At 44.6% G+C, this 14,492-nt stretch overlaps 1 protein-coding gene across 11 annotated transcripts in view; it reads left to right on the forward strand.

Annotated features, from left to right (window-relative positions):
* PDE4DIP (phosphodiesterase 4D interacting protein) overlaps positions 1-14,492 on the forward strand; it is a 353,766-nt gene that overhangs the window by 91,396 nt on the left and 247,878 nt on the right. For 9 of the 11 annotated variants that reach the window (XM_087932026.1, XM_087932029.1, XM_087932027.1 and 6 more), the window contains one exon: positions 9,434-9,542. The exons of the other annotated variants lie outside the window; for them this stretch is intronic. In XM_087932026.1, coding sequence (XP_087788152.1) covers positions 9,434-9,542 — 109 coding nt within the window. The remainder of the gene's footprint in view (positions 1-9,433; positions 9,543-14,492) is intronic. 11 annotated transcript variants of the gene reach the window in all.

Consider the following 14,492-nt stretch of genomic DNA (forward strand, 5'->3'; position numbering starts at 1 on the left):
GTTCTGAGCATTTAGTACATTTTCAATTTTGGAAGTTTAGCCCCCAGCAGGATTTCAATAGCACGGTCTGTGACGCAATGAGGCTGGAGTTCATCAGAAGCCTCCTCGCTAAATACTTCAACCAAATCCGGGTATTCTTTGGGGATGTTAATGGATTCAGCAGGCTGGCCAGCCATGACTGGTTCTCAGTTCTCTTTTCTTTCCTTCCCCTCCGGGATATTTGCAAAACTGGGTGCCTCCCCCAGATATAGTCCTATCTAATTGGCAAAAAGTGATGGAGTTTTCCATTCTCCTTAGGTGGATTCCCAATTTCCCTACTAGGGTGGGATTGACTAGGCACTGGGTGCATCCCAAATCCAGTAATGCTGCTACTTCCTCCCCCTTCCTTTGGTTGGGGACAAACAGTCTTAGGGGTAGAGTGAGTGGTTCAATTGGGTCACTTACCAGTGGGTCATCTTCCAGATCACTTTCAAACTGGCTCAGGTCTCTCCTCGGGGCATTGGAGATTCTTCCTCTGGGTTTGGGGGGGACCAAAACCTCATGGCTTCTCAGGGAGGTTTCTTTTCCTTGGGGTTTGGGTTTTCCAGGTTTCTCTCCTAATGGATGGTCTGGCTTTCTGGCAGGGGTTTTTGAACAGCACTCCGCTGCATGGTGCCCCTCCTTTCCACACTTAAAACAGCCAGATGGTCTTGGAGTCATGGTGATTTGGGGTTTGAAAAACTCCCGCTTCCCCTGGGGTGGGGATTTTCTCCAAACCCTGCCACTGTGGTACTGGTTATGGGCCATGTCTATCTCTGCCTCCTCTGCTATCAAGTACCATTCATGCAGAAAGCTAGGGGCCCCAAGGGCCAGGCAGGCAGTGTACAGGTCATCATTGAGTCCATCTTTCAACCAGCAGACTAGAATATCTTCTGGCCAATCGACTTGGCCGGCCAGGTCACAAAATTCTTTGGTGCATTTGGCTACAAGGCAACGGCCTTGCTTTATGACCCTAATGCAGTCATAGGCTTTTTGATCAGTGAGGGGGTCTTTGAAGCAGTGGCGTAGGACTGTCATGAATTGATCAAGGTTCCTCAGCTCTGGGGCATCAATGTTGTGGAGGGTTACCATCCATCTGGTGGCTGCCCCTTCTAGGCCTAGGGTGACAACTTGCACTCTGGCCCCCTGCATTTGGAAGTTCTGCCTGTATTTGTCAGCTGGTGCTCCATTCAAAATCCAAGAAAGAAATACTTAGACTCCATTAATTAGAGAAAAGATATCTTTTACTGGAAATCAAGTGGTAGCAACAAAAGAATTCTGAATCTGAGAAAATGGGCACATAAATCACATATACAAAGTGATGGCAATGTTCCCACCCCCAATAGTTCAATTGGCTCATCCAATTAAAAGTTGTGTATATCATCATGTATATCATCACTTCCCATAACCATATCCCCCCTCCTCCCCACATTACTTATGACAGCCGAAAGATGCAAAGCAAAGGGAGAAAATCTTAAAGGCTGGCATTCGGCCCTCCTGCAAAAGAGGCATTAGACCTATAAAAGATAAAAATAGAAGGTAACAGAAAATATACATGTAACACCATAATACTATTTTTTAGGGTTTATCAGGATAATTAGTATGAAATGCATTGATAAGGTTAGGAGCTCTAACATCCTTCTCATTCACCCATTCAGACTGGGAAGGAGGAAAATGTTTTCAAACAATCAAATATTGGAGTCAACCCCTTTGTTTTTGAGAATCCAAAATTTCTTTAACTTCAAAATGTTGTTCACCTTCAATTAGCAATGGCACGGCGGGATTGGCCTGAGTTGGTCTCAAGTCGGAGGTATGTTCAGGTTTTAATAAACTAACATGGAAAACAGGGTGGATCCATCAGAGGGTTTTAGGTAATTTCAGTTGGACTGCTACAGGGTTCACAATTCGTTCAATTGAGAAAGGTCCAACATACTTAGGTCCAAGCTTTTTGACTTTTGTGTGGTCTGCAAATATCTAGTGGATAAAAAGACCTTGTCACCCACTTGATATGGTTTTTGTGGGTTTCTCTTTTTATCTGCAAATTTTTTATGGGCTTGATGAGCATCATCTAATGCTTTATGGGTAACTGGCCAGGTAAGCTGGAGCTGTGTTATCCATTCACCTAATGACTGAATGTTAGGTTTCTCCTGTGGAAGTTCAGGTATGAGCTTGTATGAGCAAAGTCTTGTCCCGAAGCCACTTTAAATGGAGTAAACCCAGTATTATTATGAACCGAATTGCTATATGCCACCTCAGCAAATGGCAATAGGTCAGCCCAATCATCTTGCTGATAATTTATATAACATTGAGGATACTGTTCCAATACCGAGTTAGTTCTCTCACAAGCCCCATTGGTTTGTGGGTGGTGGGCAGAGCTTAAGCCCTGGGCGGAGCCCAATAACTTCAGGAACTCCTTCCAAAAGTTTGAGGTAAACTGGACATCCCTATCTGAGATTATGCATTCAGGAACCCTATGTAACCTGTAGATATGTTAAAATAAACAGTTTAGCCAACATTTTCGCAGATGGGATTTTCAGACAAGGTATGAAATGTACCTGTTTGGAAAACAAATCCGTTACTGTCCAAATAACTGAATTTCCCCCACTTTCAGGTAATTCCACTATAAAATCCATAGAGATTTTCTTCCATGGAGCAGTTGGTCTAGCCACATTTTGTAGTAAGCCTGCTGGTTTACCAGGAGACCATTTGGCTGAGGCACAGATAGGACAGCAAGCCACATAAGTCTCAATGTCCTTTTTCAAGGTAGGCCAACAAAATTGCCTTTTAACCAAGTGTAAGGTCTTCACAAATCCAAAATGTCCAGCAGCTTTAGAGTCATAAGCTTGCTGTAATATTTGGTTTCTCAGCTTTACTGGCACATATAATTTGCCCCCCACCCATGCCAATCCATCTCTAACTGTACAGTTATTTGAGTGAGCAAGGAACCAATCATCAGGTTTTAGAGCTTCTTTTAATTGTGCAGTTAAATCATTTGATAAACCAACTTCCTTCTTTTTCTGGGCTCTGGTAACCACTGGAGCTGCCAACTATTTGGTTGGGACAATAGGCCATACCACTTCTTGGCGAGCACTATTATATTGAAGTAATCTAGATAAAGCATCCACCATGAAGTTCTTCCCCCCTGGAATGTACTTCAATGAAAAATTAAAGCGCTTAAAGTACTGTGCCCAGTGAACTTGCTTGGGAGACAGCTTCCGAGGCATTTTCAAAGCCTCCAATTTTTTATGATCTGTCCACACCTCAAATGGGTGTTTTGCTCCTTCAAAGAAATGCCTCTAGGTTAACAGAGCCCAGCAAACTGCAAAAGCTTCTTTTTCCCAGATGGCCCATCTTTTTTCAGTTTCAGTTAGTTTATGGAAAGTATATGCACATGGTTGCAGAGTCCCCATCTCGTTTGCTTGTAGTAACATCGCTCTGACTGCTACATCACTTACATTGGCTTGGATTACAAAAGGAGCATCCATGTCCGAGTGCTTGAGCACTGGTTCAGCAGCAAACAGTTGTTTCAGCTTCTCAAAAGCGGCTTGATACTCCATGGACCACTCCAGTGGTTTACTAGGCTTCAGTTTCACCTCCACTTTGGTTTTTAGGAGATTTGTGATAGGCATTGCAATCTTCGCAAAAGCAAGGATAAATTGCCGGTAAAAATTAGCAAATCCCAAGAAACTTTGAAGTTGTTTCCTGGTGCAGGGACGGGCCCATTCTAAACTGGAACGAACTTTCTCTGGATCCATTTCTATGCCATCATGTGATATGCAATAGCCTAAATAGTCATTTTTTTTTTCCTGGTGGAATTCACACTTGGACAACTTTGCATACAGCTCAGCAGCTCAAAGTTTTTCCAGAACTGACCGCACTAGTTTCACATGTTCATCACGAGTCTCCATTTAGATAAGAATATCATCAAGATAAACCAACACCCCTTTGTATAAATGTTCATGCAATACCTGATTGATCATTTGCATGAATACTGCAGGGGACCCCTGTAGGCCAAATGGAAGAATGTTGAATTGGAAACAGCCCATTGGGCAGTTAAAAGCAGTTTTCCATTCATCCCCTTCCTTAATTTGAACTCAGTAGTATGCTTCTCTCAGGTCGAGTTTCGTAAAAATTTTCCCTTTGGCCAAGTGGGCCAACATATCCTTCAAGGGGAGGGGGTACACGTTCTCCAATAGCGTTGAGGTTTCTATAGTCCATGCATAAACACAGAGAGCCATCTTTCTTCTCACAGAACAATACTGGGGCTGCTACTCAGGGTCTAGCAGGTTGGATGAAACCACATTCCAAATTTTTATCAATAAATGACCGCAGCTCTTCTAACTCCCATGGTGTCATCGAGTACAGTTTTGGTTTTGGGAGTTTCACTCCTGGCAAAATTTCAATGCTGCAATCTGTTGAACAATGGGGGGGGGGAGCTCGTCCGAGGCCTTTTCACTGAATACCTCCTTTAAATCTCAATATTCCTCTGGAATTTTCTCCTCCCCCTTCAGATTCTCGGTGCCAGTGGAGGCCAGCTCAGTGGGATTCTTGGGTTTCGGTTGAGGTTGCCCCTCCCCTTCTGGGGGTTGGTCAGTACGTATGCGCAATGATCCCCTCCTCCAATTGATGTGGGGGTTCCATTTCCGGAGCCAGGGCAAACCCAGTATTAGGGGACACTCCATCCAAGGAGCCACAATAAAACACAAAGTCTCTATGCTTCCCCATCATCATTTCTACTAGTTCCATTATGAAATGTGCAGGGCCACCCCCAGCTACCGATCCATCCAGTTGGCAAAAGGCTATGGGCGTTTTTAAAGTCTTTAGCCTTAAGCCCATTTTCTCTACTACCTCTGAGCTGATTACGCACCTTGTGCACCCAGAGTCTAACAAGACCAATATTTCCCCTTTGGCTCCCAATGTGGGTACCCTTAATCTCACTGGAATGGTCATAGGGCCCTTGTTTGGACTTACCAGTGAGTCGTCTTCCGATTCGGATTCATTCTCTTCAGAAGAGGTTGGAATTCCCAGCTCCTCTCCTTTCAGAGGGGCGATCTCTATAACTTCCTCCGCTTTAAGTGCCGTTTCGTGAGGCTTTTCTGCGGGGGGTTTCAGGTTTTCTTCCTCCTCCTGGCACCCCCTTTGGCTCTAGCTTGGCACGGCAGTCTGCAGCCCGGTGACCTTCCTTCCCACATCGGAAGCATGCAGTGGTCTTGGGTTTTGCCGCCATTCCTCCCTTTTGAGGTTTTAAGGCTTCTTGAGGGCTGGTGGGGGAGGACTTGCTCCAACCAAGCCCCCCCCCCGCGTCTGTTTCGGGTCAGATCAATTTCCACCTTTGCTGCCAGCACATACCACATCTGCAGCTCACTGGGGTCTCTTCTGGCAATACAGCTTTGATATACATCTTCACTCAATCCATCTTTAAAAGCTTCTATCAGGGCTCCCTGGGACCAGCCTTGAATATGACACGCCAGCTCTCTAAATTCCTGGGTGTACTTGGCCACTGATCTCCGCCCCTGATTTATGGTCTTCATCCTAATTCTGGCCTTATGTTCAGCAAGTGGGTCTTCAAACCTGGCCTGCAGCGCAGTCATGAATAGGTCATAATTCATCAGCTGAGGGGCATTATCATTATGCAAAGTCACCATCCACTTTGCAGCTGTTCCCTCCAGAGCCCTTGTAACACATGTAACTTTGGCTGCTTCTGAGGAAAAATTCTCTCCATATTTCTCCATATGGCTCCAGACTTGTGCCAGGAAGAATCCTAACTCCTTGGGATCCCCCCCTCCATATTTTACTTCCAACAGAGGCACCTTTGGAGTTCTATGTCTTCTGGCAATTACTCCCCCCACCGGGGGCCCCTGGGCTGTTGCTGCCTGTTGTGCCAGTCCAGGTTGATTTATGGGGGTGGCTGCTCTGATTCTTCTGGCTGGGGCTGCCTCCCCCTCCTCTCCCTCATACCTTTGATCAGTTTGAGGTTCTCCGATAGTTTCATTTAGAAGATGCATGGCTTGAGTTAGTAAAAAATTCTTCCTTTCCTTCTCTTGCCATTGCTCTTCTCTTCCACGCTGATGGGTAGTGGTCACTCCTGGAGGAGGCTTTTCCTCAGGATCCTTCCAGCCGACTCCCAGGAACCATTTGGGTTTTACAGCTGGTTTTTCACCAAGACTTAATTCTGCTAACAAGTCTGCTTCCCCTGCCACCTCTAACAGCAGGGAATCTTGTCCTCCAGTCGCTCCCAGGTCTTGTTGGTCACTGGCTGGATTTGACATTGTGTTCAGACCCCCTTGGAAGAAAATTTATTAATTCTCTGGGTGGGCTGGTAAAGTGAGATTCAGAATAATGTCAGTTGGTGCTCCACTCAAAATCCAAGAAGAAATACTTAGACTCCATTAATTACAGAAAAGATATCTTTTACTGGAAATCAAGTGGTAGCAACAAAAGAATTCTGAATCTGAGAAAATGGGCGCGTAAATCACATATACAAAGTGATTGCAACATTCCCACCCCCAATAGTTCAATTGGCTCATCCAATTAAAAGTTGTGTATATCATCATGTGGGCATCTCCAGGTGGTGATGAGGCCTTGACATATTTTGATAAAGAGTTGCAGTTGCGCATAGCATAGGATAGAAACCTAAGCAAGAATCTTCCCCCTCAACTTATACAGTTCTGTTTTGTAACACCTCCAGCTCACTTCCCATAACCATATCCCCCCTCCTCCCTCCATTACTTATGACAGCCGAAAGATGCAAAGCAAAGGGAGAAAATCTTGAAGGCTGACAGTATTCTTGCATATAGGTGAGGACTTGTGCCAGGAAGAATCCCAATTTCTGGGGATCCCCATCGAATTTCACCCACCAAGGGCGGGACCTTTCTCTGCAGTTATAGGTCCCTGGGTTGGCTGGTGTTAATCCCCTGCTCTAGAATGGCAATGGGTCAGATACCTGGCATGACTGCTGGTCCTCCGGCTTGGTCCATCCTTTGATCAGTCTCAGCTGGATCAGGGGTGATGGCTCAGGTTAACTCAATTTCTTGTTCACTCACTCTCCTTTGTTGGCGATCTGGTTCATTCCGCACATTGAGGTCCTCCAGGGCTTCCCTCACAAGGCAATTTATGTACCATTTCAGTCAGTCATCTGCCAGCGGTTCCTCGATCCATTCTACCTGATGAGAAAGGACTTCCAGCTCCATTTTCCACCTGGGTTTATGGTTACTATGGGTGAGGGTTACTCCCATGGTTCTTCCATCCCAGCTGTCTCTCTTTCCTATGCCTATTGGGGTTCATGGAATTTTTGCAGGCAGCTTCGATGTCTTTGAAGGGGCACACAAAGCCAGTGTCTGGCTGGGTCAAAGTTTCTCCCCAGCATTCAGCTTCCCCTTGCTCATTGCTACGTTCAGACATTTTTGTAGGATCCCTTTGGTAGAGTGAAATTTTGGAAGGAGAAAAAAAAATCCTCTCCGGGTTGACCACTATTGCAGACCCTGCTTTATGTAAGGACCAGACTCTCTCCCCTTCAGATGATAAGAATGAACTTTTGAAAACTGGGTGTTTCAGAAGGAATTATTTATTGAAAAAGGAAGATGGGCAGGCAATATTCAAAGCAGGATCTAATATCCCTCCAGGCATGCAGCTTAGATAAAGGGAGTTAGAATCCCTCCCCTTAGTCTGGTGTGGATTTTGTCAATACAAAGAAGCAACATGTTAATTCCCACCCACCCACCCCCTTACTGTAGTTGAGAAGAGCTTCCCAGAAAGTTTTCTTTTGGAACTGGGATTTTTATGGCCCCTTCTCCTCTTGCTATCTCTCTAAGAGATGACAAGTTTCTAGGCATCTGGGCTCCAGTCCCCAGCTGTAAAATTATGTGCAGGTTATACAGATTCAATACAAGAATTAAGATACTCAGGTTACATCAAAAAGGATTACTTGTATCAATCCCCCTCCTCCTTCTTCTTCCATTGAAGAATGGGAGATATATGGATCTGACACTATCCCTCTAGGGCTTCATTATCTTTTTTAGCAGCTGTGGCACAGAGCTGGTTCATATCATTAGGACATCTAGATCTCTCTCACAGTTGCTACTATTAAGCCAGTACCCCTATTCTATATAGGTGCATTTATTTTTTCTTGACTAAATGTAGGATATTAGTTTTCTCATGACTGAATTGCATTTTGCTGGATAGGGTCCAGTGTTCAAGTCTGCAGAGATTCTTCTGTGTCTTAAGCCTAATTTTAAAGTGTTGGCTATTCTCCCCAGCTTGGTGTCATCTGCAAATTTGATGCATGCCCTGTCTATCCCCTCATCTTCAGTCATGGGATTCAACTGGTGTAACAACCAGTTTGGTGAGCACGCGAACCTGACCAAAACCTCACAGCTCATAGAAAGTGACATCAAACATCTAAAATAATTGGCACAAAACATCGGACATGATAAATTTCCTTTCAACTTACATGACATCTGTTCTAGCTGCCAGATCTTCATTGACTGAAAATCCCTCCTTCTTGGAGCAATCACCATAACCATACTGGGAATCCTATTCTGTTGCCTCTACCAGTGTATTCCTCCTTGTCTCAGTAACCTGCAAAATTGCCTCCCATCTCACAGACATCCCCATAAGAACACCAACCAGAGACGTAAGAGTCAGGTAAAATTGATAAGAATTCCTGACATTATTTCTCCTTTTTAGCTTGAGTTACAGGTTACAGGCAGTACCAAATAGCATTGGGTGAATCACAGCCACCTTCTGTCATTTTCTGACAAGATTTATTGATTGTTACCTCACCTGTTGTCTGACTGACAAACATAAATTCTATAGAGGATATGTCCAGAATTCTCCTGATACTCCTCATAGTTATTTCCTTTGCAATGGGATTCCTTGGCTATAGATTATGTGGACATCAACAACAGCAACTGAGAGGAGGTGGGGGAGAGAAGGGAAGATCCTAGGAAAATCTGAAGCCAGGCTGATCACTGGGGTAGCCCATGCTTGAAGACAATTTTTTACTGCTTAAATAATCACAGTAAGGAACACATACACAGGGTGATACATCTATGGAGGCAATGGCTGAGCAGAAGCAAAGCAGCAAGATAAGGGGGTGGGCAGAATGGTTGCATATGGGTAGTGGAACTGTGGCAATGGCAGTGGCAAAGGAGAGGCAGCCTTGTATACAGGCAATGCAGGAGAGAGAAGAGAGGCATACTAACCATGCCCTACTTATCCTATGAAATCACACAGAGTTCACAAATATTTTATTTCCATTAAAACTTAGAACAACCACACTTGCCAGGCTTTGTTGTTGTTGGACCAATGCTGATCGAAACAGTTTGCCCAAACTTCCAGAATAATATGGTTTACTAAATTAGAAAGAAAGCACGTTTTTCATTCTTTGACCATCATCTGAAACTATGAATTTCAGGACAGAAGCAGAGAATCAGAGCAATAAAGATGAAGCTGAGATCTGTCATCTACCAAAGAAGAAGCATGTCTATGAGACTCTGGGGGGGGAAAGCCAGACACTACATGAGGTAAGAAAAATACTGACTATTTTGATTGACTCCATCAAACTATACTACTGCATAATTCACTATCATGGCTATAGAAAATTTGGAAAGCCTCACAGAAAAATATCATTCAAACTAAAGCCAATCATATTTTAAAGCACAAAACAAGACATCAAAATTTAATATTGGTTATTGCATTATTCCAGTATGATAGATTTGTGCATATTCTGGACAGTCTGGAGTTCATGATTCTATTTATTGCAGCTGAAAGCGGTGTTTCCACTGAAGTGAATTACTTTTCTATTTCACTGAAAAAAAATATTAGGGAGCCACATGATTGCAAATGTTAGTAATGGGCATGATTTGGAAGCATGTCCAAAAGAATTGAAGTGTTTTAGAAATTATTTTAGAGAATTTGGATGAAATATTCATGGAATGAATGTGTCATGGCCTCATTGAAGCCAGGTTCCAAGGAGGAGATGGAACTGGAGCCAATGGAGGAAGAAGGTGCAGCTTCTCTGGCCCAGGAGGAATGACTGGAAGAGCAGGATGAGGCAGTCCCAGTTCCCTCAAAAGGGTCACCAGAGAGGAAGAAAGGGCACAGGATGATCGAGTAAGGGGGGAGAAGAAGGAAAGATCAGGCAGTGGAACAGAGGACCATTGGAGCTCTGGACAGGAGCAACTGCCTCCCCTGCCTGATCTACAAGTGTAGAGAATAAAGAGGAGATGGATTCAGAGCAGAGAGACTTGACTACTTGGGAAGAGGGTGCCTTGCCTCTCTTCACAAGGCTTACCCGGAGAATAGGATTTAAGGAGATCCTGGGTGGAGGGGTGTCAGCCTTGGAAGCCATATTTTACTTAGAAGCTTCTAGGCTACCACATTTAGTGCCTGGGAATTTGGGAGATGAGATTTCTTTGAGAGGTGGAAGATTAGACTCAACAACATTATTCTTATAAAGTCAAGGACATGTTGCACCTGGGACGATGATTGATTGGACCATGTGATGGACTGGTGGGTACAGGGGATGGATTTTGAATTTCATTTGGGAAGGGAAAACCCAGAACTTTCAGATTTCCCAGATGTGCCAATATGACTTCCTTAATAAATTCTTACTTGGATGGACTTTGTTTCTGAGTGCTGAATGAGAATGGGGAGTTTCACTGGAATGCTGACATTAAACTTCAACCAGTTCCCTGTGAACCGGGGACTGTCCAGGGTCCTAAGTCCCAATAGCCAACTTGCCTATCGGTGGCATGAAGACTCAGGAAAGATGAAGGAGAAAGCAATGATCAAGGAAGAAGCAGTGGGGATTGACACGGCATCCTACAACGAGGCTTTTCTTTCACCCTTGGAAGGAACGGTCTGGGTGATTGAAGCAGCCAAAACAGAATGGTGGCAAGGCGCTCAACCCAAGGAACCAAGTCCTGAGATGGTGACCAAAATGAGGACACCTGAGTGCAAACTGGGAACCAGTCGAATGAGGTCAACTCAAGGTCCAACTCCAAGAAATGCAACCTGCTGCCTCCTTCATGAGCCAGTCATTGACAGGTCTCCCAGAGAGGTTTGAGTATCTCGAGGTGGGCAGTTGTATCCTGTGAGCTCAGGTCATCCATCTGAAATGGATCCTGATTCAACCCACGCTCACTTTTCCAGACCCTGAGTTGGCAAGTGGATATACTGCAGCGACGGCTTCCTTCTATTTGGCCAGAGAAAAAGGGAGAACTGGCCTAATGCGCTCGGCCCAGCCTGAATGAATTAGAATGCTATCGCAACCAGCACCCCTCTTCACCAGCCGGCTTTCATGCTTCCTCCTGCTGAATGTATCCCTCCTGGATGGGGCTTCTATCCTGGCCAGAGGTGGGTGCAATACCAATGGACGCCAGCCCCAGGATTACCACTGGTTCCTATCCTGTGACCAGATCTGGCCCAGCAGCCAGCACCAGCCCAGCAGCCAGCACCAGTCCTGCAGCCCATTGCGGCACAGCAACAGGTCCCTGCCCTGCCACCAGCTGCTCTTAGCAGCACCTCCAGCTGGGCAGCCAGCCCCTCTTGTAGCTGTGTAGCCACCCAGATTCAGGGTAAACTTTGATGGAACCTCAGGAAAACTGGCATGTTTCCTCAATCAAGTTTGGGCATACATCAACCAGTATGGGGACCAGTACCAGTCAGACAATGACCTGATATCAACAATTGCAAAAGGAATGAATGAAGGTGATGCTGCTGATTGGATAGCCCAGCTGCAAGATAAAGGGGCTGCTGAACTGGATGATGCAAACAAATTCATCCAGCTGCTCTGGGCCAGATTTGAAGACATGGACCACAGGAATGAGAATGAAGATACTGTAAAGATGATGAAGCAAGGAAATTTTCCCATCAAAGAGTTTGTCTGGGAGTTCAGAAGAGTTGCTGGGAACCTCAGACACTGGCCTGATCAAATCCTTTTCCATTATTTTAAAGAAGCCATCGGCCAAGAGGTCAGAAAAGTGTGTGGCATTTAAGGAGTACCAAACAGGCTGCAAGACTGGTACATCATGTCAATAGCAATGGACCAAAAATATTGATGTGTGCTGAAATGGACAGACTGATTCTGGAATTGAAAAACAAAGATGAGACAGAATATTATAAGATATGGAATAAATTTTACCAATGGTAGGAATAGAAAGGAGGGACCCAGTGTAAACAATGAATAGGATTTGCAGAGTAGATAATTGAGGTTATGCAAATAAGCACAAAGGAATAAGACAGATAAGACTATGGAGATAAGTTAATTGTATAAATGTATATAAGATATTTATCATCTATTATAATATATATATATGGCAAAAATGAATGCCAGACGATCACACCATGTCCAATGTTTTAATAATTTAATCAATAATATTTGGGGGGGAAGCAATGGACCAGGAGATCAATCCACACCAAAAGACTCCACCAGAGAAACAAGTGAGAAGACCCCTGGGCTGGTGAAACCCTGCAAAATCTCCTGAACTGCCACCTGCTCAGCAAATTGGTATCATCAAATGCTACCACTGTGGTCACTTGGGTCATAGAACTTTCAAATGCCTGGCCTCTGCACCCATCCCACAACCTCGGTCAACTGCGGCGACCAGAGGAAGAAGAACCCCAAGAAAGCCACCAGATGCAAGCAGATTTGCCCAGCAAGCCGTAGAGGTTCCCCTTTCCACAGATGAAGGTGAGGAACTTCCAGTCAAAGAAACTCCTCTGGGAATTGCCAGTGGAGAAAATGACCCAAGAGTGAGTGGAGTCATCTGTCCTTTTGCAGAAAAAGTCATAATAATAATACCAGAGACTGAGGTGCAGGGGGAATTAGAAGTGGTAATAGACAAGTAACTTGTCAGGTTTGAAAAGGGGAAGCACAGAGAACTCATATTGTTTATTGTAGCCCCCCAAATGACAAAATCTGTCATATTGGAACTGCCTGGCTTGACAAATGGGCCCCTACAATCAAATGGGAAGATGGATACAGGAAGATAATAGTAGGCATTGGCCCACTGCCTCCTATCCCTCCTGACAGGGTCCAGCCTCCAATTAGCCCCCAATCATCAGAAATAGCCACCATCACTATAGAGCCATTGCCAGGTGACCCCACAGTCCCTAAAAAGTACAAAGAATTGGCCAGCGTTTTTAGTGAGGAGGAATGCAATATCCTCCCACCTCATTGGCAAACTGACTGTGCCATTGAAATAGAGTCAGGAGCCAAGTTGCCAAAGCTGAAAATGTACTCCTTTACACCTGCAGAAATGACTGAGCTGAGAAAGTACATGGACACCAACCTAGTCTGAGACTTCATCAAGCCCTCAAAATCCAAAGTAGTTGCTTCAGTACTGTTTAAGGAAAAGAAAGATTGGGGGGGTGGATTGAGGCTGTGCATTGATTTTTGTGGAAGAAACACTGTGTGTGTGCAAAACATCTACCCACTCTCCCTCATGAAAGACTTATTGAATCGCCTATTGAAAGGCAAAATATTTAGTAAGCTGGACCCATGGGAAGCTTATTACAGAGTGCGCATTCGGGAGGGAGACAAATAGAAAACAGCTTTTAACTGTCCATTAGGAAGTTTCCAATTCCGAGTCATGGGCTCCAAGGAGCTACCACAGTCTTTATACAATTAATCACTGAAGTACTGCATGAACATTTATATAATGGAGTCCTAGTTAATCTAGATTACATTTTTACATTCAGCGAGATGCTAAAGAAATATGTCAAACTGGTGCAGCAAGTTCTGAAAAAACTCCTAGCCTCAAAACGCTATGTGAAGTTCTCAAAATGCAAGTTCCATAAGACCTCCATAGACTACCTGGGCTACCAAGTGTCAAATGAGGGAATTGACATGGATCCGGGGAAAGTGAGAGCTGTGCTGGATTGGTAAGCCCCACATACTTGCAAATGGCTCCAAGGCTTCCTAGGGTTTGCCAACTTTTACAGACAATTTATTCCAGCCTTTGTGAAGTAGCCCTTCCTCTGACAGAATTGCTAAATCTGGGCCCTCTCCCACGAAGCCAAAACCCACTCAGCCACTAGCTTGGACAATGGATTGTCAAAAAACATTCAAGAAATTAAAACAACTCTTCGTGGAAGAGCCTATTCTGCAACATCCAGACAAGCCATTTATTGTTCAAGCAGATGCCAGCAATGTGGCTGTGGCCACTGTACTTCTCCAAAAGAACCCCCAAAGCCAATTGCTGCCTTGTGCATATCTGTCTAAAAAACTGACAGATACGGAGCGAAGATGGGTGAAAGGGGAAAAGGAAGCCTTTGCTGTCCGATGGGCCCTCCTTTCCTGGAGGCACTTCTTAGAGGGAATAAAAAAGCCATTCGAGGTCTGGACTGATCACAAAAACCTCGAAGCCCTAAATACTTCCCGAAAACTTTCCCCTAAACAAGTTTGGTGGGCTCAATATTTTAAACGGTTTAATTTCAACTTAAAATATTTCCCAGTGGGCAGAGGTGGA

Source organism: Pseudonaja textilis, chromosome 3 (genome assembly GCF_049901715.1).
Source record: "Pseudonaja textilis isolate UNSWEBS1 chromosome 3, rPseTex1.2, whole genome shotgun sequence".
Classification (NCBI taxonomy): Eukaryota; Metazoa; Chordata; class Lepidosauria; order Squamata; family Elapidae; genus Pseudonaja; species Pseudonaja textilis.